The 19540-nt window shown below is 52.8% G+C and overlaps 7 protein-coding genes across 7 annotated transcripts; 5 read left to right on the top strand and 2 right to left on the bottom strand.

Annotated features, from left to right (window-relative positions):
* The first annotated feature begins 724 nt into the window (after positions 1-724).
* K441DRAFT_283657 (uncharacterized protein) lies at positions 725-3655 on the top strand. Its single transcript, XM_067640945.1, has 4 exons — positions 725-1060; positions 1379-1458; positions 1510-1579; positions 1634-3655. Exons 1-4 carry the CDS (start codon positions 816-818, stop codon positions 3498-3500), a joined length of 2262 nt encoding a protein of 753 aa, XP_067498760.1. The 5' UTR covers positions 725-815; the 3' UTR covers positions 3501-3655.
* Positions 3656-4111: 456 nt separating this feature from the next.
* Positions 4112-5405, top strand: K441DRAFT_667887 (glucosamine 6-phosphate N-acetyltransferase-like protein). Its single transcript, XM_067649913.1, has 4 exons — positions 4112-4257; positions 4334-4752; positions 4866-4995; positions 5051-5405. The coding sequence occupies exons 2-4, from the start codon at positions 4457-4459 to the stop codon at positions 5159-5161; spliced, it is 537 nt and encodes a 178-aa protein (XP_067498759.1). The 5' UTR covers positions 4112-4257; positions 4334-4456; the 3' UTR covers positions 5162-5405.
* Positions 5406-6192: 787 nt separating this feature from the next.
* K441DRAFT_699973 (DUF1613-domain-containing protein) lies at positions 6193-9439 on the top strand. Its single transcript, XM_067653210.1, has 2 exons — positions 6193-6316; positions 6375-9439. The coding sequence occupies exon 2, from the start codon at positions 6423-6425 to the stop codon at positions 9114-9116; it is 2694 nt and encodes an 897-aa protein (XP_067498758.1). The 5' UTR covers positions 6193-6316; positions 6375-6422; the 3' UTR covers positions 9117-9439.
* A 245-nt stretch (positions 9440-9684) lies between these two features.
* K441DRAFT_667885 (DUF1690-domain-containing protein) lies at positions 9685-10495 on the bottom strand. Its single transcript, XM_067649912.1, has 3 exons — positions 10424-10495; positions 10278-10335; positions 9685-10209 (listed from the first exon to the last, which is right to left on the bottom strand). Exons 1-3 carry the CDS (start codon positions 10477-10479, stop codon positions 9763-9765), a joined length of 561 nt encoding a protein of 186 aa, XP_067498757.1. The 5' UTR covers positions 10480-10495; the 3' UTR covers positions 9685-9762.
* A 165-nt stretch (positions 10496-10660) lies between these two features.
* Positions 10661-15163, top strand: K441DRAFT_619841 (uncharacterized protein; the record flags this gene model as incomplete). The annotated part of the gene is made up of 3 exons (XM_067645897.1): positions 10661-11616; positions 11685-14060; positions 14420-15163. Exons 1-3 carry the CDS (start codon positions 11134-11136, stop codon positions 15161-15163), a joined length of 3603 nt encoding a protein of 1200 aa, XP_067498756.1. The 5' UTR covers positions 10661-11133.
* Positions 15164-15786: 623 nt separating this feature from the next.
* K441DRAFT_645230 (acyl-CoA N-acyltransferase) lies at positions 15787-16380 on the top strand (the record flags this gene model as incomplete). Its single annotated transcript, XM_067646788.1, has 1 exon — positions 15787-16380. A coding segment is annotated over one exon (594 nt), but the record flags the coding sequence as incomplete, so codon positions are not given.
* Positions 16381-16937: 557 nt separating this feature from the next.
* Positions 16938-18881, bottom strand: K441DRAFT_439270 (uncharacterized protein; the record flags this gene model as incomplete). The annotated part of the gene is made up of 3 exons (XM_067641664.1): positions 16938-18344; positions 18411-18490; positions 18563-18881. Coding segments are annotated over 3 exons (1806 nt in total), but the record flags the coding sequence as incomplete, so codon positions are not given.
* Between the last annotated feature and the right edge of the window lie 659 nt (positions 18882-19540).

Here is a 19540-nt window from a genome sequence, read left to right as displayed (position 1 = left end):
ATTCACTTCAACAGCACTTTTCTGTAACCACCCGCATGACTTAGGCACGCCTCCATGAAGTCTAGCACCTAAAGCACCTCTCTCAATCCGGTCCATTATAAAAAGAGAAGTTAACAAAACACAAGTTCGATCTGTTATAAATTAGGGGCCGCACCCTGTGCACTCGCCACTGGGTCAGCACCTAACCCTTCATCCCGTCTCGCGCTGCACCACGAAAACGAAAGAGTGGTAAAATAGTTCAGGCTCGGGCACCAAGAAACCAGCCAATGCAACTTACCGTCCATCCGTCACGCCGAAGCCCGCCGTTCATCAATCACACGCCTCGCGCCTTCGAAATGGCGGTTCAAGATGCCCTTGAGCCCTCATCTCGCTCGCACTCTCGAGCGTGTACACAGACCTCACGCGCCTCTCCCAACCTCAGTCCTTTCAATTCCTTCGACCAACACTCACCGTTCCACAGTGCTTCATTCGCCGACAGAAGCACCCCGCCATACGCCTACTACTCCAACCTAGACAACCGCATCCACCCTCCCAGCACCTCAACCAGCCGCAGCCACGGCTCCGACAGCTCCCAGCTCCCCACGGCCCCCAGCTCGAGCCCAAGTCCGACAAACGCCAGCGATGCAACACGAGCAACGTCGCCAGTGCGCCCGACGCCATACTCCTGGGCCTCGAACGACTCCAGCGACTTCAAGTGCGCCGTTGCAGGCGAGTACTCGCCGTACGCGCGCGACTTCCCCGAGCAGCAGCAGCAGCTCCGCGCTGCGCCCACGAGCGCAGCACCACCCGGCGCGCCGAAGCCCGAAGCGCTGGCCATGAAGCCGTTGCCGATTTTGCCGCCGCATGAGCAGCATTGCGCCGTGCTGCCCGTCAATAATCCGTCGTTCGATATCGCGTATTTTCTCAAGAATACGGGTCCCCCGAGTCGGCCTGGAGCGAGCCCGACTGAGCTGGAGGGCGGGGTCATGGGGAGGAGGAAGAATAGGCTTAAGAGCCCGTTGAGGTTCTTGAGGATGGGTGGGAGGAAGGGTCCGGTGGCGAGGGGAGGGGGTGTTGAATGGTTAGTGTGATTTTTGTTTACGTTTTTCTTTTTTGCTTTGGTTAATTGCATTTGGAGACTTCGCTTTTCTGGTTCGGTGGGGGAGCTCGTCTTGATTTGATGTTGTGAGCAAACAAGCCTGCTTGAGAAGTGCCGGGCTACCCGGAATGGGTTAATCTATTGAGGGTATTCTTAAAGGCAACCTAGAGCGCGGGGTGAGCGTTTGCTCTTTGAACATTTTCCATGTTCAAACCATCAACCGTGGGCTAAGAGGCGTGAGAAGGATGGAGGGACCAAGAGATGATGGCATGGATAGATCACTAACGTGTCGCTCATCAGTACCCCTGACGCTGACAAAAACGCTCCGCCGACCTTCTTCAAGCCACCTGGTAATGTGGTTCAGAAGATATCGAAGGATGGTAAGTGATGCGATACCAAGGCCAGGGTTCTTACTCATCTGGATGCCTTAGGAAAGAAATATTTGCAGATCATCGCAGATGAAAAGACTGTACCCACGAAACAGATTGAGGTTCCGAAGAGGTACGTTTCATTGCCACACGACTTCATTGTTTCACATGTTGAAGAGTTAATTAGGGTCTCGAGCAAAAACCAACATCGCAAGCAGCGACTCTCTGTTACATTCTCTGATACAACCGAAACTGCGAGTACTGATGAGCTTGACGCCTGGCTCTTGACCCTTAGTCTGCACAAGCAGAGTGAAGAGAAATTGCAATTCGAGAAGAGCAAAGAAAAGTCGATCAAATTAGTAGAAGAGGAGGAGCATAGAGATACTCAAAAGGAAAGAGACAAATTACTGAACGAGAAGCGTGAGGGCTCCAAGGGAGGCTGTGACCAGAAAGCGCTGAAATCATCGCACGCACTTTTTGGCTTGAGTCCTGTCGAGCAGCCCAAGATTGCGGCTACATACTCTGAGGCACTAGATGCCATGGCGGCTCCGTTCAGCAACCCTCCATCAATGCGTCAATCGACTGCAGATGCTGTGGATGTGTTTTCTAATACCGAGGATGGAGAGGATAGTGACGACGATAGTCTTCCCGACTTCCCTCGGCCACCGTATTCGGAAGAAAGCCGAAACTCTTTCAAACGAGGTAAGGAGCGGCTCGCCGGCCAAGGCATGCGTAGACCTTCTCTCGAGCAAGGCAAGTCGGCCACAAGCCATTCAGACTCCCCTTCGAAAGACTCCACGAGCGGCAATAGCCATAACCGTGAGGACTCTGGGGTTGGCAAGATGCCTTATGCTGATCCCAGTGTCTTTGGGCTGGGAGCTAAAGACTCGATACGGAAGGGTCGTGAGGAGAGGATTCGAGCGAGGAAGTTGCGTGATCCGCGGACGAGGAATAATATCGGTGAAGTGCTCGAGCAGCATGTTAATAGGACGACGCCACCAGAGCTAACCATTAAGACTGCTTCCACTGTCACACCTACCGAGAATTGTGAAGTGGGATTAGAGTCTCTAAACGAAACGCAACCCCAATCGCAGCTCGAATCCCAAACCCAGGACAACTCAGATACTCGGCACCTCTCTGTTGATACTTTTTCAACCATACCAACCCTAGGATATTCTACTGGCTACACTCCTGTGTCTGGCCGCATATCTCTTACTCCCATCATGCTCGTTGCGGAACAAATCCCCATGTCAAAACCCAAAGTCGCCAAGAAGCCAGCCAGACTCGTGCTGCGTGAACACCGCACCCCCACGACCCTAGCCGTAGCTGTGCGCGAAGCAGCGGAATCAGCAGCAGAAAGCGCGCCTGCGACTTCCAGTGGCCTTGAAAATGAGATAAGAGAGACGGACGCGGCCACATCACTCTCAAACACCAGAACTATAGCAGACGCCCGCAGAGCCGAGCAAGAGCGCAAACCAGCAGACGGACCCATCCCATCCCTCGTCTCCAGCCAAACTTCCCTGCAGGCTTCCGAACTCGAAAAGGCGATGGAGCAGCAAGGCGGCGCGAAGCACCGCTCCGCCCTACGAGCTCTCTCTAGTCCCACACCCGGCACCGCCGCTGCTCAGAACTCCGCGATAGTCGAAGTAGCGAACTCGGCGCCTGCGGGTGCGGGTGCGGCGATCAGGCACAAACACGCCCCTAGCCACGCCTCCCGCGCCGGCATCGCCTCGAGCCTGCTCCCCCCCTCCTCCGCCTTCATCTCGGCGAGCAGGGAGACGAGGCTGGAGGCCCGGGTTGAGACGCTGGAGCGCGAGAACAGGCTTCTAGAGGCGGCGCTGATGGCAGTGCTGAAGAGTGGGGGGAGGCTGAATAAGTGTCCGTGTCGGTTGAAGAGTGTGCGGGAGGGTGGGGCTGGGGCTGGGGCTGGGACGAGGGCGAAGGGGGGGAGGGAGAGTGTGGATAGTGTTGGGACGGTTGGGGCGGAGGAGAGCAGGGTTAGTGCGCTCAAGGTGTATTTGGGGACGAGGACGGGGAGGGGTAGCTGGGAGTAACTGGGTCTTGAGGGGAGAGATTGGGGATATGAGAGGAGGCGGGGATTTGATGGATTTGTGTGGGCTTGTGAGGTGGTTTTGATCTCTGCGATTTAGGGATGGGGCGGATGGTAAGATATGGCTAGTGTGGAAAAGGGATAAAGGAAAAGTATACTTCAATACGTGCTCCTGGCTGGGTTGGCGTTGTTAGAGGCTTGTGGTATCTACGATGGGCATCTGTGTCGATGTGGTATAGGTTGGGTCTGGGAATGGCGGTGGGGTTGTCGTCCATAAGGGGAGTTAGCGGGTTGAGTACAGAACGAGAATGTAATGAATACTACTGTCCCAATACAAAATAAAAGAATTGGCTACACTCCAAACCATTGGCGGTCTCGGGCCATTCACGGCCTTTCCAGCTATCCAATGCCACTTCCCCTTATTATTTCTTCTGGCCTACAAGGTTCACCCAAAAAAATAAAAATAAAAATAAAAGTAGCTCGTTGCCCTGCATTTCCAGTCTTGACGTCGCGAAACTGCGGTGGAGTTTTCGGCGCGTTTTGGTTCGCCGCACCTATTTTTGGCACCGCCGATCCCTAGGAACGCCTTCTCAGGGTTTAGCCAGGGCGGGCAGAGAAGCTTCAGCCGTCAGCGACTAGGGTTCGGGCCGGCTTTGCGTGGTACTTAAGGCCTTCTTTTTTCTACTCGGGGTTGCTGAGACCGCTCAATTGCTCTTTCACGTCCAATTGCTTTTTGCGACAGCCGCGTGTGCGGTTTGAAGGTGAGCCGGTTTGTGCTGTGCTGAGCTGTGCTGTGCGGTGCGGGACACTTGCTAACGGAGAGGGTGAACGCAACAGAAATAAATCCTCGATTGACTGCCTCCGAGTGCCCTGCACAACCCCCCGGGTCGACTGCTTGCTGCCAATTGCCTCGAACCTCGCCACCGCTTCTCGAAGCTGTCACCGCTCAGCACGGCAGTCATGTCTACTGCCACGGCTTCTGCAGCCCCTCTCTTCGCGCCCTCGCTCATCTCTCCCGATGTCCTGGCTGCCCTGCCCGAGGGCTACTCCTGTCGCCCGCTGCAGCGCACCGATTACCATGCCGGCTTCTTGGATGTGCTGCGAGTGCTGACGACGGTGGGCGATATTAGCGAGGAGAAGTGGGACGAGCGGTTCGAGTGGATGGCGAAGCGTGGGGACGAGTATTTCCTGCTGGTTATCGTGGATGGGGAGGGGAAGATTGTTGGGACGGGGGCCTTGATTGTGGAGAGGAAGTTGTGAGTGGCTCTCCTTTCCATTCTCCTTTCTTTGCGGCTGTTTTCTGCTGTTGTGGTTGATGGTTGGTGGGGGAAGTGAGAAGGGGATAGGGTGCTGATGAGCGGTGTCGCAGCATTCATAATCTGGGTCTAGTGGGCCATATTGAGGATATCGCGGTTGCGAAGGATCAGCAGGGGAAGAAGCTGGGGTTGAGGATTATTCAGGCGCTGGATTATGTTGCGGAGAAGGTTGGGTGTTATAAGGTGCGTTCCACCCAGATATCTCACGTTTTCCCCTCCCGATATTGATTGTGTACAGACCATCCTCGACTGTTCCGAGGCGAACGAGGGATTCTACGTCAAGTGCGGCTTCAAGAGGGCTGGGTTGGAGATGGCGCATTACTATGAGGCGCCGAAGCCAAGTGTGTGAGGAGTGGTAGAGAAGCTGAGGAGTTGACGTTTTAGAAAAGTCTGGTTTGAGGAATGCTGTTATGAGACCCGATTACGTTTATATCATGGACTTTGGGCCTGTAAAATTGTGGGTGGAGAAGACTCATGGTATGCATTTCGGCAAGGCGTTGTGTATGGACGAAGGGCCCTGTCGGAGGATATATAGAATACAAGCTAGATATTTGGATTCTAAGAATATCAGTTGTCACATTTTTATTTATCGGCCCATTGTTAGCTAGGAGTTGTAACTTCCTGTATTCGTGATTATATACGTTATCACATTAAACGCTCTAATCGAGAATACTAGCTGAGAAACCCGATCTGTCGCCATTTCCCATGAGAGCCTTTAATCAACTTCCCGTATTTCTGATATGACTGTTTAAACAAGACACTATTCATTTCATTTCTGCGGCAAAAAGGGAACCTATTCCTTAATTCGGGTCCTCAGGTTATCGATAAAAATCAACCAATCAAATCAGCTAAATTTGGTGCCCGTACTCAGGAATATGAGGCTGCCATGTGTGTTTAAATCCTTCTAGTAGTCTTTAATAGCCGGCTCTATAGTAATTCCTATATGAATAAGCACTCTGAAGTACGCGTAGAGTTCCTGCCTATTGCGTAGGTACCCTTATCTAGCGGATAGAGCTCCGAGTGCTTATTTATCCACTCTACAAGCTTATCCATAATCTCATCCGTAAAGGATAGTCTAAATAACTCGAAAGGATTGTGTATATCAACGTTAGAAGGGATGTTTGGCCATGGTCGTCCTAATTGTTAATATGGAAAGATTCGAATTCGGGCAACGGCCAGGGTTTAGGGGGAGCTGTTTTCGCCGCCTTATTTGGGGGAATGTTATATCGAGTCTTCTAAACAAGGTCTACACCAATGCTAGCACGATTGGAAGGCATGGTGGCGGTATAATTAATGACCGAACCCCATACAGATATACTCGTTTTGCAAAACGGCGCTCCGTACGGACCACTTACTCTGAGGACCCTACGTATTGAGATAATCATTCATGAGCATATTGTGCCCTTCGCTCGTCATTCTGTTATTGATCGTGTTCATTTGGCTGAGCTGAGGCTCCATTTCTTGCTTGGTCAATTGTCACGATCACGTCTCTCTTTTCATCAAGGTGGTGGAATTTTGATTTTCGAAGAGATGATCGACGGCCGGTGCTAACGAAAGAGAAGGTCTATTATATATTCCTCAATAGCTTCGTGCAACGGACTTTTAACGCAATGCACTCGCCAACCAAACCCACGTCTTGCCCAGACGGTGGTCGTTCAGATTCCGAGAGTCTCATATTAGCCCAGTCCGAACCTACATTACCAAAAAGCACAACACCTCACTTAGAAACCAGACCTGCAACGCCTTCAGATGCACCTGCAGAGTCCACTATCCCAGGGCGACGCTTCGAACCCACGGATCTTATCAAGTCGCCTTCTAATATTATCTCAGGATTACCTCTAGAGCTATGGACACCAATCCTATCCACACCGTCTGTATTTCCGCTAAGTTGCTTCCTTCAAGTATCAAAAAATCTCCTCAAGAACCCTAACCTGACCTCCTCCCATCTTTTCCGTGCGGAGATCTTTTATGACAGCCAGAACGATGCGTCCTTCAATTCTTCTGCACAGGTCGCTGAGAATCTAAGTGATTTTATCCAGCACATGAAGGCTGAATACCGGCCGTTGGTCGTCCCTGGTGGATTTCCAGGATATGAGCTTACATGGACGGTTGTGCGGAAAATGATCCCACGTAATCCACAGTTGGACAAGCCGCTGGTCCAGACATGTCACCTCTTTACCTCCACTAATGAAAAATCGGTACAAGGAGTAGACGGAGCAAAGTCAGAAAAACTTGCGAATGTAAAGCATACTTTCACCGAAGATCGCAGCCTTATTGTTTATCTACCTCACGCAAGATGTCCGGAAGATATTCCATGGTATCACCCACCCGTACGTGCCCTTGCAACTTTATACTTATGGTCGCCTGAATATCCTTCTCCGTCGCCTCCTGGAAATCTCTCACTCTACTACAACCTCTTCCCGGGCATCGAGCTCTCTAACCGAATGGAACGGACGGCACTTAATCTGTTGAAGATCATCCACAAGCATGGTCACGGGGATCAAGAAGGCTATACTAAGCGTGTGCACCATGACATTGTAGTCCCACAGAAAGGATTTCAGGACACTTACACGTACCTGAAGGGTAAATATGCAAAGACTTTGATACGGGACTGGGTGGAGCAGACGCCAGCCACAAAGCACGTATTCGAAGATTTGGGTATTGCAGCTTTTCTGATTGAATTGTGGGCGGAGATGTACGGGGATTCGGAGAGCTTGAAAGAAAAAGAGCGTCACAGGGAGCTCGGGACTGGGTTGAATGATGCTGTCAAGGCTGATGCACAAAAAAAGTTCCCTGGGTTCGTGGATATTGGCTGTGGAAATGGTCTCCTAGTTTATGTGCTGCTGAAGGAGGGTTGGAATGGGTGGGGCTTTGATAGTAGGAGGAGGAAAACTTGGAATACCTTTCCCGCAGAGGTACAAGAAAGATTGAAAGAGATGCTGCTGGTACCAGAAATCTTTCAGTCCTCAGAGCCCCAACCTCTTTCGGAAAACCCGTCTCGATCATCTACACCATTTAGGCCAGCTACTGCAGCATCCTCAGAGATTCCGATGTCGCCAAATTCTATGGCCACGGTTGGTTCTGATAGAGAATCCTTGGGCGCACTGTCTACTCCACCTCTTGCAACTTCTTCAGAGTCTTCAACTTCTTCACCGGCCTTTCTTCCGCCGCTTCCATCCCCACATCTTCCAAACATCACAACCACACCAACATCCCCAGCTGCTGTTATCTCCTGCGGGACTTCATCGCCTCCAGTCATTGCTCCTACCTCCAGTCTCCCTGGAACACCGGTGCACAAACCTTCTCAAGATCCGTTAACATCTTCAACCCCTGCCAGCCAATCAGACTTCTCGCCATCTTCACCTATCGTATCCACTACAGAACCTCCCGCATCGATCAAGTCACTCGCTCCGTTCATAAATTCCGAGAAAGAATTAGTGCCTTCAGCTGACGGGCCAGTGGAAAGTCCTGATATCCGCGCTCCCAACACCGAGCCCCCTTTCCACAACGGCATATTCCCAACAGGAACCTTCATTGTCTCGAACCATGCCGACGAGCTGACACCCTGGACGCCTCTCCTCGCCTCGCTCTCCCACTCCCCTTTCATTGCAATCCCTTGCTGCAGCCACAACTTCGCCGGTGCTAGATTCAGAGCGCCCTCCGCACCCATACCTATCCCTAGAGCGCCCACCCACACCCACACGCATAGTCATTTCCAATCCCATTTCCACCACGAGAGGCACCACGAGAGGCACCACCCCTCTTCCCCCTCCCCCTCCTCCACAGACTCCGAGGACAGCAAGCTCGACCAGGCCGACGGCTCCCCGGAAAGCAACACCGAAAGCCCCGACTGCGCCAGCCAGAGCGACGGCGCCGCGGAGAGTAAGCCCAAGCCCGAGCCCAATGCCGCCAGCCAAGCCCCAACCAAGCCGGCGCCCGGCGCCCCCGCCCATGAATGCAACGACCCATATTGCAAACCCAGCCTCCTCAAAGCCGCGCCAAAGCCGCCAAAGCCGCCCTCGGCATACGCGGCGCTGTGCGCCTGGGTCGAGAAGCTGGCGGCCGAGGTTGGGTATGTGGTTGAGAAGGAGATGCTGCGGATTCCGAGCACGCGCAATGCGGCGATTATTGGGCGGAGGGGGACGGGTTGGGGGGAGAAAGGGGTTGGGGAGCGGGAGGAGAGAGTTAGGGGGATTTTGGAGCGCGAGATGGGGGTTGGGGTTGAGGTTATGGGGAAGGAGTGGGTGGAGAGAGCGCGGAGGTTTTGGGAGAAGGGAGGGGTGAGGGGGGCAGATGCGCATTGAGTGTAGGGACGCGGGGTGGAAGGGAAAATGGGGTTGGTATGGAGGAGGTTTCTGGGGTAATCGTTCTTCTGACCAAAAGGCAAGTTTGAAATAAATCCAGAACTGTCGTATTCTTCCTGTGGACGAGTTGGCTCATCTCGAATTAATGTTCCACTACTTCTCGAACTTGTGTATAGCGGCTTTGATATATGAGATGAGAATGGCTGGCTTATGAGCTGTGGTATTGAATAGAACGTACTCGACATTAATATCTGTGAAGGACTCCTGGGTTTGCTGAGAGCAGAACACATATAGGGGTAAAACTAGCCGAAACTTAGACTGGCAAGAAAACTTGATATCTGCGAATGTGATCCTTAGGTTATGTGAGACCAATACCTTAGGACTGACACTCAACATTTCTCAGACATGAAGACGGCGCTATGTCATAGATGGATGGTGGCTGGATATGGGTGAAGGGGCCAATTTCACCCAAATAATGATCACGCTGCAATGTCAATCAATCCGAAGGAAAATGCATACTTGCCCAACCGATCAAAAGACGCGGCACGCCGTCTGGGTTACGGATACACCTCGCTCTATGCTACACAGGACCCAAGCCCAAAATTTTTCAAACCTACAGGGCCCCCGACACGCAGGAGCCGAACAATCATCGCACCGTCTTTTCGACAAACTCCCTCTCCAACCGTCCCACCTCTCGTCTGAATGTTTCAACCTCTTTCCAGCAATCCAGCGGCCGTCGGTCGTTCGTCCTTAAGCAAGTGACAACATCCTCCTTCGCCTTCTCAACGGCGGGGTCCACCTGCTCGAGCTTCTTCCGCGCCTCAAGCTTCTTCTTCAACTCCACAATCTCTTTCGACACGCTGTTGTGGCTGATATTCTGCTTGCGCTGCTTGTCAGCGAGCGCCGTGGACGAGGTGAGGGTGTCGCCGATCTTCTCTGCGAGCGGGCGTTCCTCAGGCGCAGCCGGTTCATCGGAGAGTGCTTCAGAGATTTGCGAGAACTTCGCTGCCTCTCGGGCCTGGAGTTTTTCCAGCTCAGACTTTACCCGCGCTTGGATCTGGAGTTCGAGGTTCTTCGACCGTGTGGAATCGGACTGCCGGGTGTGCTATCTGTCAGTCTCCTCTGCTTCAATTGCTGCTGTAACCGGACGGGAAAGCTGACCTGCGTGCTGTTCTGCAACGAATCGACCAGCTCGTTCGAGAATCGCACGGGAGCATCTCTGTGATCAGACCGGGTCAGCTCCATCGATCTTGAAAAAAACAGACTAAGGACAGCGCCCAATTGGGCCGATCAAAGCACAAACTCACGCCGCAAAGACATGCTGCGAGTGCTCCGATGTAGGTTTCGAGTTGCCAGCCCCCATTTTATTCGCACAGCAGCCGGGAAGGGGATTAGAATGATGTGGTTATCGGCTCTCTCAGGCGCGCAAAGCAGGAATTGACGTTCCTCGCAACGCAACTGCTTGGCATGGTCAGGACCCGCTGATTAACGGGCTTCCGCCCGCGCTAACAGGAACCTCAACACCATTGCATGGAAGCCTTGATCAATCGAAGCCAGAGCCTCGATCAGGACGTCGCCGTCGCCGTTGCCCAATTGAATTAAGCCACGAGATCAACCGGCGATAGTCACGTGCGTTAGGCAGCAATAGTAACTTCAACATGCATGTCTGCACCCACCAGGTCAGCTTATGTGTTTACTTTATCATCTCATCTACGACACTATACTTGTCTGAGAGCTGGTCCTGGACTGTTTGGTTTCTTTAGCAGGTCTTGTCCTTACTGCGGTGTACGTCTGCCTGCTCGAGCATAGAGCTGTCTGACTGCTGGAACTGTTCATCCTATTTTTGCTCGCAAACACCATATATACCCCTCTGCTTTCTAGCTCATGTACTTATGTGCGAAACTTGCAAAATTCACACCTCATCAGCAAGATAGCAAGAAGTGCAAGACTCCCCTCGTCCAACAATTGTCGACAGCATTCTAGCCTATTATACGAGATCCTGACCGCCGTCTTCGTCATGGCAGAAGCCTTTACAGTAATCGGCCTTGCCTCTTCCATCGTCACTTTTGTCGATGTCAGCACTAAGGTGCTAGCGCGTCTCCGCGAGTTTCATTCAATCGCTAAGGAGACGCCCAGAGTCTTTCGACATATCACAACACAATTGCCACTCCTCATCGACATCATGAGGCGGATCGAGAGAGGACGCGCAGAAGGCTCTTTTTCAGCCGATGCGCAGTGTGCATTATCGCGCATAGTAGAAGGCAGTCTCAGCCAAATCACTATGCTTGATGGACTTATCAAAAAGATACTACCTACCTCGACTGACTCCACATTGCAGCGGGGTTGGAAGGCGATCGCAAGTGTTCGCAAGGAGAAGGATGTTGCGGTAATCCTAAAACATCTGGAGGCATACAAGTCAACACTTACACTTCACTTCAGTCAGAGGTCCGGAGCAGTCGATTCTGCGAGTATAGCGGCAAGATTGCAAAGATCCGAAGAGGTTTATATAGGTAAAACCTATAAATTAGATGCCCACCTTCCCTTTAACTAGTTAACAAACCACTAGAGACGGCGTCGATGCATCAACAAAACATGAAAATTTTGTATGCAAGCTGGCTGAAGCCATTAGGTGATTGTTTCCCTTATCAAACCAAGTTGCAGGGAACTTGTGACTGGATCTGGAGCGAACCCACTTTCATGATATGGAATGAGCCATCGTCCTTATCGGGCTCGGATCGACTGTTATGTATCTACGGAACTCACGGCTGTGGGAAATCCGTCCTGGCTTCATCCATTGTCAAGGGCCTAAAGAGTAAACAACAACAAACTTTGTTCTTCTCTTTTTCCGGCACGGATGGCAAACGACAAACCGTAGACAGCTTGGTTCGTACTATTTTGTGGCAGTTGCTGGAGGAAACTACAGACCAACAGTGCTCTGAAATTATGAACGACCTAATGCTAAGAGGCCCCTCTGCCACACCTAGATTGTTGAATGCCTTTGAGCAAACCGCGAAATTGATGACGGGATCAGTCTACTGCATCATTGATGGAGTCGACGAATGCATCGACGAATGTGATGGCTCAACTCGGGGACTAGTTAAGCACGTTCTTGATCTCCTTAACTCTCTCGCAAATTTCCATGTCGTTCTGCTTGGTCGACCATATGCACTTCAAGCGGCGATTCGTGCAACATCTCTAAAGATCGAGATGAATTCCGATTTAATCAAGCAAGATATCAAGACGTTTATTTATGCCAAGATAGAAAGCTCTCCAAATCTTAGGATCCCGGAATTGCAAGATTTCGTGTTCAAAGCCCTTCAAGAAAAGTCGGATGGCATGTTCCTCTGGGTAAAGTTGATGATTGATGACCTGCGTAAGTCGGCCACGCAGTTCGAAGTCATGGAGAGGCTGCGAAACCTGCCACGTGGGCTCGAAAGAGCCTACCGACTTCTCTTCTTAAGACTTGTCGGGAAGCTAGACAACCTGGAGTTGATTCGTGCCAGAAAAGTCCTGGCTTTAACGATCGCCTCGTGTCGCGCACTGAGAATTGATGAGCTGCGATATGCCTATGCTTTAGACTCCAGATCCGGTTCCACTTTCGAGGAGCATTTATTTCTACAGCCAGATCAAGGAATTCTGGACGTTTGTGGCGATCTCATCAACATAAGGGGTGGCCTTGTGCAGCTTATCCATACTTCCGTTAAAGAATTTCTAACCCGGCCAGAGGAAAAATGGCTGTGTGGCGATGACCGCGAAATAGCGTGCTTCCGAGTTGATTTAGAAACTACACATCGGTCTTTGGGCTGTATTTGTATTGACTACTTGGGAATGAACGAATTTGGCTTTCCATTGCACAACCCAGACGCCTTTTCAATGCTTGGAACTCAATATCCGTTCTTAGAATATGCATCTAGGCATGCGATTCCCCATCTCATGCGGTCCGGGCCCCCTTGCTCGATGATTACAGACAAAATAAATGACTTTTTCGAGTCTGGAAAATTTGCCCATTGGGCTGAATACCTAGCTATGCTCTGGGTAGACGATCCATCTAACAGCATACTAGCGGACGAGTTCCACATATTCGAATCTTGGTTGAACAAAGGAAATCATTTGTGCGAGCCCTTTGAAGACAAAGTCCGAATGTCTTGGAGACAGGAACTTGCAAAGCGAACTAGAAAGTTTGGGGAAGACGACTTGCGCACAGAGCGATGGCGAAACTTGCTAGACCTTACCGACTATGCGGAGCCAAATCCCGACCCTGAAGTTGCTAGCATCGTCTTCCGCAAAGATCCGAAGGAGTCTTCTGATGCAGTTTCCCAAATTTTAAACCTCCTTAACAACCATACGATACTGCCGTTGCCCAGACAAGTTGACATGATCCTCAAGTTACAGTCTCACCTACGAAGGGTTAAGATTCTTAATGATCCCCTTAGAATGCTGTTCGGGGTCATTTTACGGGTGGCTGACAAAATTCCTGTCCATGTGCTTTTGGTTATTGGCATGTTTTATGATAGACTGGACAAGTTGGAAGACGCGCTCAAGGTCTATTACGCCGCACTGACTAAGGTGGAGAATCAGGAGGCACATATCAAGTTTGTTATCTTACAGAATATTGGCGATGCGCTGTACGATCAGGGCAAGGACGAGGCGGCAGAGGAGATATATCGACGGGCTGTAGAGGGGAGAGAGAAAGTACTAGGAAAAGAGCATGCTCTAACGCTAGATAGCGCTATCGGCCTAGGCAATACGCTGTACAACCAGGGCAAATACGAGGCGGCAGAGGAGATATATCGACGGGCCGTAGAGGGGAGAGAGAAAGTACTAGGAAAAGAGCATACTCTAACGCTAGATAGCGCTATCGGCCTAGGCAATATGCTCTACAGTCAGGGTAAGCACAAGGCGGCAGAGGAGATATATCGACGGGTCGTAGAGGGGAGAGAGAAAGTACTAGGAAAAGAGCATACTCTAACGCTAGATAGCGTTATCGACGTAGGCGATGCGCTCTACAGTCAGCGCAAGCAATACGCTGTACAACCAAGGCAAATACGAGGCGGCAGAGGAGATATATCGACGGGCCGTAGAGGGGAGAGAGAAAGTACTAGGAAAAGAGCATACTCTAACGCTAGATAGCGTTATCGACGTAGGCGATGCGCTCTACAGTCAGCGCAAGCACGAGGCGGGCAGAGGAGATATATCGACGGGCTATAGACGGGAGGGAGAAAGTGCTAGGAAAAGAGCATGCTGAGACGCTAGACAGCGTTAATAGGCTAGGTAATACGATCTACGGTCAGGGCAAGTACGAGGCGGCAGAGGAGATATATCGACGGGCTATAGAGGGGTGGGAGAAAGTACTAGGGAAAGAGCATATTAAGACGCTAGACAACGTTAGCGGGCTAGGTAATGCGCTCTGCGGTCAGGGCAAGTACGAGGCAGCAGAGGAGATATATCGACGGGCTATAGAGGGGAGGGAGAAAGTATTAGGAAAAGAGCATACTCAGACGCTGGATAGCGTTAATAAGCTAGGTAATACGCTCTACTATCAGGGCAAGGATGGGGTGGCAGAGGAGATGTATCGATGGGCTATAGAAGGAAGGGAGAAAGTACTAGGAAAAGAGCATGCTCAGACGCTAGACAGTGTTAACGGGCTAGGCAATGCGCTCTACAGTCAGGGCAAGGACGAGGCGGCAGAGGAGATATATCGACGGGCCGTAGAGGGGAGAGAGAAAGTACTAGGAAAAGAGCATACTCTAACGCTAGACAGCGCTATTGGCCTAGGCGATGTGCTCTACAGTCAGGGTAAGCACAAGGCGGCAGAAGAGATGTATCGGCGGGCTATAGAGGGGTTGGAGAAAGTACTAGGAAAAGAGCATGCTCTAACGCTAGACAGCGCTATCGGCCTAGGCGATGCGCTCTGCAATCAGTGTAAGCACAAGGCAGAGGAGATGTATCGACGGGCTGTAGAGGGGAAGGAAAAAGCACTAGGAAAAGAGCATGCTCAAACGCTAAACAGCGTCGATATTAGACGCCAAACAGCGTCAACGACCTAGGCTATGCACTCTACCATTAGGGCAAGCACGAGGCGGCAGAGATGTATCAACGGGCTATAGAGAGAGCATGCTCAGACGCTGGACACCATCAATGACCTGGATAATGTTAATATTCTTATCTATAACGGGAAGAGCTGAGGAAATGCTGCTCTGGACCTGCTTTACCCAGCCTTTAAATTTGCGACTGCAGGCAGGCAGGCACTAAGCCTATCGAGGAAATGAGTGCACGGTCGGTAGATCGTCGGAAGCACCGCCAATCAACGCTTGAAAGCCTCGATGCCCGTTTCCCCCTTGTTCGACGCCCAGATGCAGAGACCGATGTAGAGCCACGGGCAGAGCCTTAGTACGGCAGGGCCTTGATCGAACGACCGCTGCATCGCGCTCCGCCACTACTGCTGCGTAGGGCCATGCCGCAAACGTNGCTGACAGCATGGCTGCGGAAGCCCAAAGCCGTGACCGACGCGCCTGCCGCAACGCAGGCCAAGCCGCCCGCCGCAGCAGGACCCGTCGCGCGCGACGACATCTCCGCCTTCACGCCAGCGCTACAGCAACAGCAGCATGCTGCTCCTGCTGCTCTGCCCTCGTCGACTCCTCCTCCTCCTCCCCCAAACTTCTCGAACCTGCGGCCCCTCGCGCCAAACGTCGAGCTCACGCCCCTCACGCCCGCCCTCGTCCCCGCGTTCAAGCGCCTGAACAGCCTCCTCCCCGTCGCATACCCGTCCTCCTTCTACGACGAGAGCATCGCCGACGCGACCATCAGCAGCATCACGCTGCTCGCGCTGTGGCACGACAAGCCGCACACGACCTCTACAGCTCCAGCTCCAGCTCCAGCTCCAGCTCCAGAGGCCGCCGCAGAACCCGAAACCGACCCCAAATCGAAGACGACCCCGCCCGCCCTCGTCGCCGCCGCCATCCGCTGCCGCCTCGCCCCCTCCTCACCCAACCCAACCCTCTACATCAGCACCCTCTGCGTGCTCCCCTCGCACCGCCACCACGGCCTCGCCGCGCACCTGCTGGCGCGCGTGACGGCGGTCGCGATAGCACGGCACGGCGTCGGCGGCGTGACGGCGCACGTGTGGGAGGCGAACGCGGACGCGCGCGAGTGGTATGCCAAGCGCGGGTTCAGAGAGGAGGGAAGGGAGGAGGCGTATTATCGGAAGCTGAGGCCGGCGGGGGCGGTGGTGGTGCGGAGGGGGGTTGGGGTGCGGGATTTGGTGGGGTGGGGTGGTGGGGGGAACGGAGGCGGGATAGAAGGGGTTGAGGTGCGGGATTAGGATGTGTAGTGGGATTTGGGATTTTAGGCTGGGGACGATGCGGGTGTTGTGGCTGCGGTGTCGTGCTCGGTGGGTGGTGTGTATGGCTAGATGGATGGAGCTGTGCTGCGATTTGGGCTGTTCGCGAGGAAGATCCGAAGCGATGAGGTCTAGGGATTAGGAATCCTCCCCGGGATAAGCCCAGTGGCAGCAGACCTGCGCGAAGAAGCATCATATAGGATAGAAGGGCACCAATCGCCCCAGCGTCCGGCATCTTTTACGATTCGGACCACATCAGCATCCTGGGGAACAGGATTTCAGGGATAGAAAAATGCATAATACACAAAACTAATTCCCAATGCGAAGAGCACCACATTTTTAGCATCAAAGATTGAACATGGTAGTCTAAGCTCGCCAATAGTAAATGCCGACCAAACTTCATGACGCATTCCATCATGTTATCCTCTTATATTGCCCCTCTTCCCCTCATTCGCTCTTCACCCCTACTCCACCGTGTCCAAAGGCTTCTCGGCAGTGCCAGCCACAAGAGCAATCAGCGCAGCACCGACACCAGACCCGTCCTTCGCAATGCCAATGCGGATCCGCCTCTCACCCTCCACCCCGATCTCATGCACCTCATGCAGCGCCTCGCGGATATACTCTTCGAAGCCGGGGTAGAACTCGACTAGAGACCCATCAACACCGATATCGATGATATCCTCCTCCGGCACCTCCCCTCGGCCCTCACTCCCCACCGCGCCACGCGCAGGCTCGACGCCCTCCTTCTGCGCCGTAGTCTTCGAGCCCGTCGAGTTATCCAAACGGCCCGTCTCGATCACAATAGCCGCGATGGCAACGGCAGCGAGACGGGCAGCGCGCCTGCCAACAGCGCCAGCGATGATGCGCACCGCCTCCGCGTCCTCGGCCGACGAGGCGCTGATGCCGTAGTCCATGTCGAGCGTCTGGCGGGTGATGCGGAAGCCGGCGCTCTGGTCGCCGGCGCAGATGCTCAGGAAGCTGGTGTCGATGCCCCACTGCCTCCAGAGGCCCGAGGACTCGGCGATCTGCGTCGTCGAGTGGATGTCGTTGGTTGCCGAGTTCTCGTCGCGGAAGAGCGTGATCGTTGGGTCCTTCAGCATGCCGACGAGGGCGAGCCGCAGGATCTCGCCGAGGAACATGCCAGACACGCGCTTCTCGAACATCTGGATGCCTGGGTTCACGGAGTTTTTGTCGAGTGTCGTGTCGTACGGCGTATTGGGCAGGGTGCGGAGCGAGTTGTCGAAGGAGCCCCATTCGGTGTTGATGATCATTTCGCCTGTTGATTTGTCGAATTCACCTGCGTCTTTGTCGTTTACGAGTTTCGTCACTTTGGATAGCTTTTCGACGTATGCACCGTTCGTGCCCGTGCCGAAGATGGCTCCCAATAGCGTGCCTGTTTTACCAGGGGAGGTGTAGGAGCGGGCCATGAGCGTACCAACAGTGTCATTGACGAGAGCGGCGACGCGCACAGGAAGGTGCAGCTCGTCGATTTCTGCTTGGAGCAGCGCGCAGACGTCTTTGCCTACAGCATCCTGGATGTCGAAGCCTTTTGTCCAGCGCATAAGCAAGCCCTTGTTGATCCCAATCTGGTGAACAGGAAAGCTGAATGTGAAGCCCAAGTTGAATATTTCCTCGTCTTTGAATCCCGGATCCTGCGAGCCGGTTTTTCGTCGAATGTGGGAGAAATAGTGCTCTGAGTGATGTGTTTTGAGGAAGAGTTCGATCTGCTTAGCCAGGAAAGAGAAGAGTTCTTTCGAGGTTTTGGCCACCATCAGTTCGCGTGGAATGGCGACTTTGCTTTGGGTTAGGGAGAAAGTCGTGTTGCCATGAAGCTGGATTGAGCAGACTCTGAAGTTGGTGCCGCCCAAATCCACTGCCATGTACAGTCCCTAGTGAATAGTTAGAACTGCAATTGAACGCGCAGCACGGTAATGGAATAGGTTGAATTTAAGCACCTTCTCAGTACCATTAGGCACCGCCGTGACATATGTAGGAATCTGGCTCATTTCCGTGCCATTCTTTTGCAATCCCTCATCTAAGAAAGGTCCAGTAAAGTCAGTAATTGCCCAATTGAGGGCGCATTGCACGCAAGATAGACAAGTCTAACCCATTTCCCGAATGAATTCCTTGACTGCTTTCCTCACACTCTCGGCGGGGAATTCGAACTCAGCGGCAACCCGCTTTGCTTCATCTGCCAATTTCATGCTGGGCTTAGTCTGCGTGTAGAAGGTGTGGGAGAATTCCAATTGCTGCTCTGCCTTGGGACAGGTCTTGGGGCTCGAGGAGAGGATAGGCGATGCGGGACACGAGGAAGTTGCAGGCCAGATATACTTGGTACGTGAAGAACTGTGGAAGGTATTGTGAAGTAGGCGCGGAAGGAAGAATTGGACGAGTAGTAGTAGTAGAACTACAGCGAGGCTGAATAGGTGACGGGGTTTGCACAGTTGTCGGACAGGAGTAGCTCGTCGGCCTTCCGCGGAAGTTGAAGCTGAAGCGGAAGGTGGGTTTTTGGATACACAGTTGGCAAGGCTAGGTTGTGATGAGCATGCCCGCCAACTGGTGGTGACGTTGGAGTTCAGGGCTGGTGGTGGTTGTGGGCGAGAAGCCCGTTTTAGCAGGCGGGGTTTATAGCGGGGTTGTGAGGTATTATCGACGTTGGTACGTGGGCGCGTGGGTCTCCTATGGTGGGCGTTTTTTCTTTGTGCTGGTGGCGTGCGTTGAAGGCGGTTGGGCGTCAATGGAGAAGAGCAATTAATGAGAACATGCACATTACGGCTGGAAGAAGTTCCCTTTCTGTCGTAGGCGAACGTCTGCGCGGCGTGCCGGGAAGGGCAATTGAGACGAGTGAGGCCGTTTAGCTCTTCTATCTGCTTGACAAGAGAACTCCTCACTCCAGTTACGTCGGCGGCTGAACCGCTTCGATGCCCATGCCCTATGCATTCTCACGTGCTTACCATGCACCTCTCTTGCTGACCCGCAGGGTAGCAGGGAGGAAACTCCCATTTAGTCGTAGATCTATCTTTAAGTCCATCTACACCAATCAATCCAAGGTTAACCATTCGAGTACCTGCAAATCGGTGATTGC

The sequence above is a fragment of the Cenococcum geophilum genome, assembly GCF_001692895.1.
Source record: "Cenococcum geophilum 1.58 unplaced genomic scaffold K441scaffold_58, whole genome shotgun sequence".
Classification (NCBI taxonomy): domain Eukaryota; kingdom Fungi; phylum Ascomycota; class Dothideomycetes; order Gloniales; family Gloniaceae; genus Cenococcum; species Cenococcum geophilum.
The sequence above is the reverse complement of the archived record's forward strand: the minus strand, read 5'-3'. Positions and strand labels throughout refer to the sequence as shown.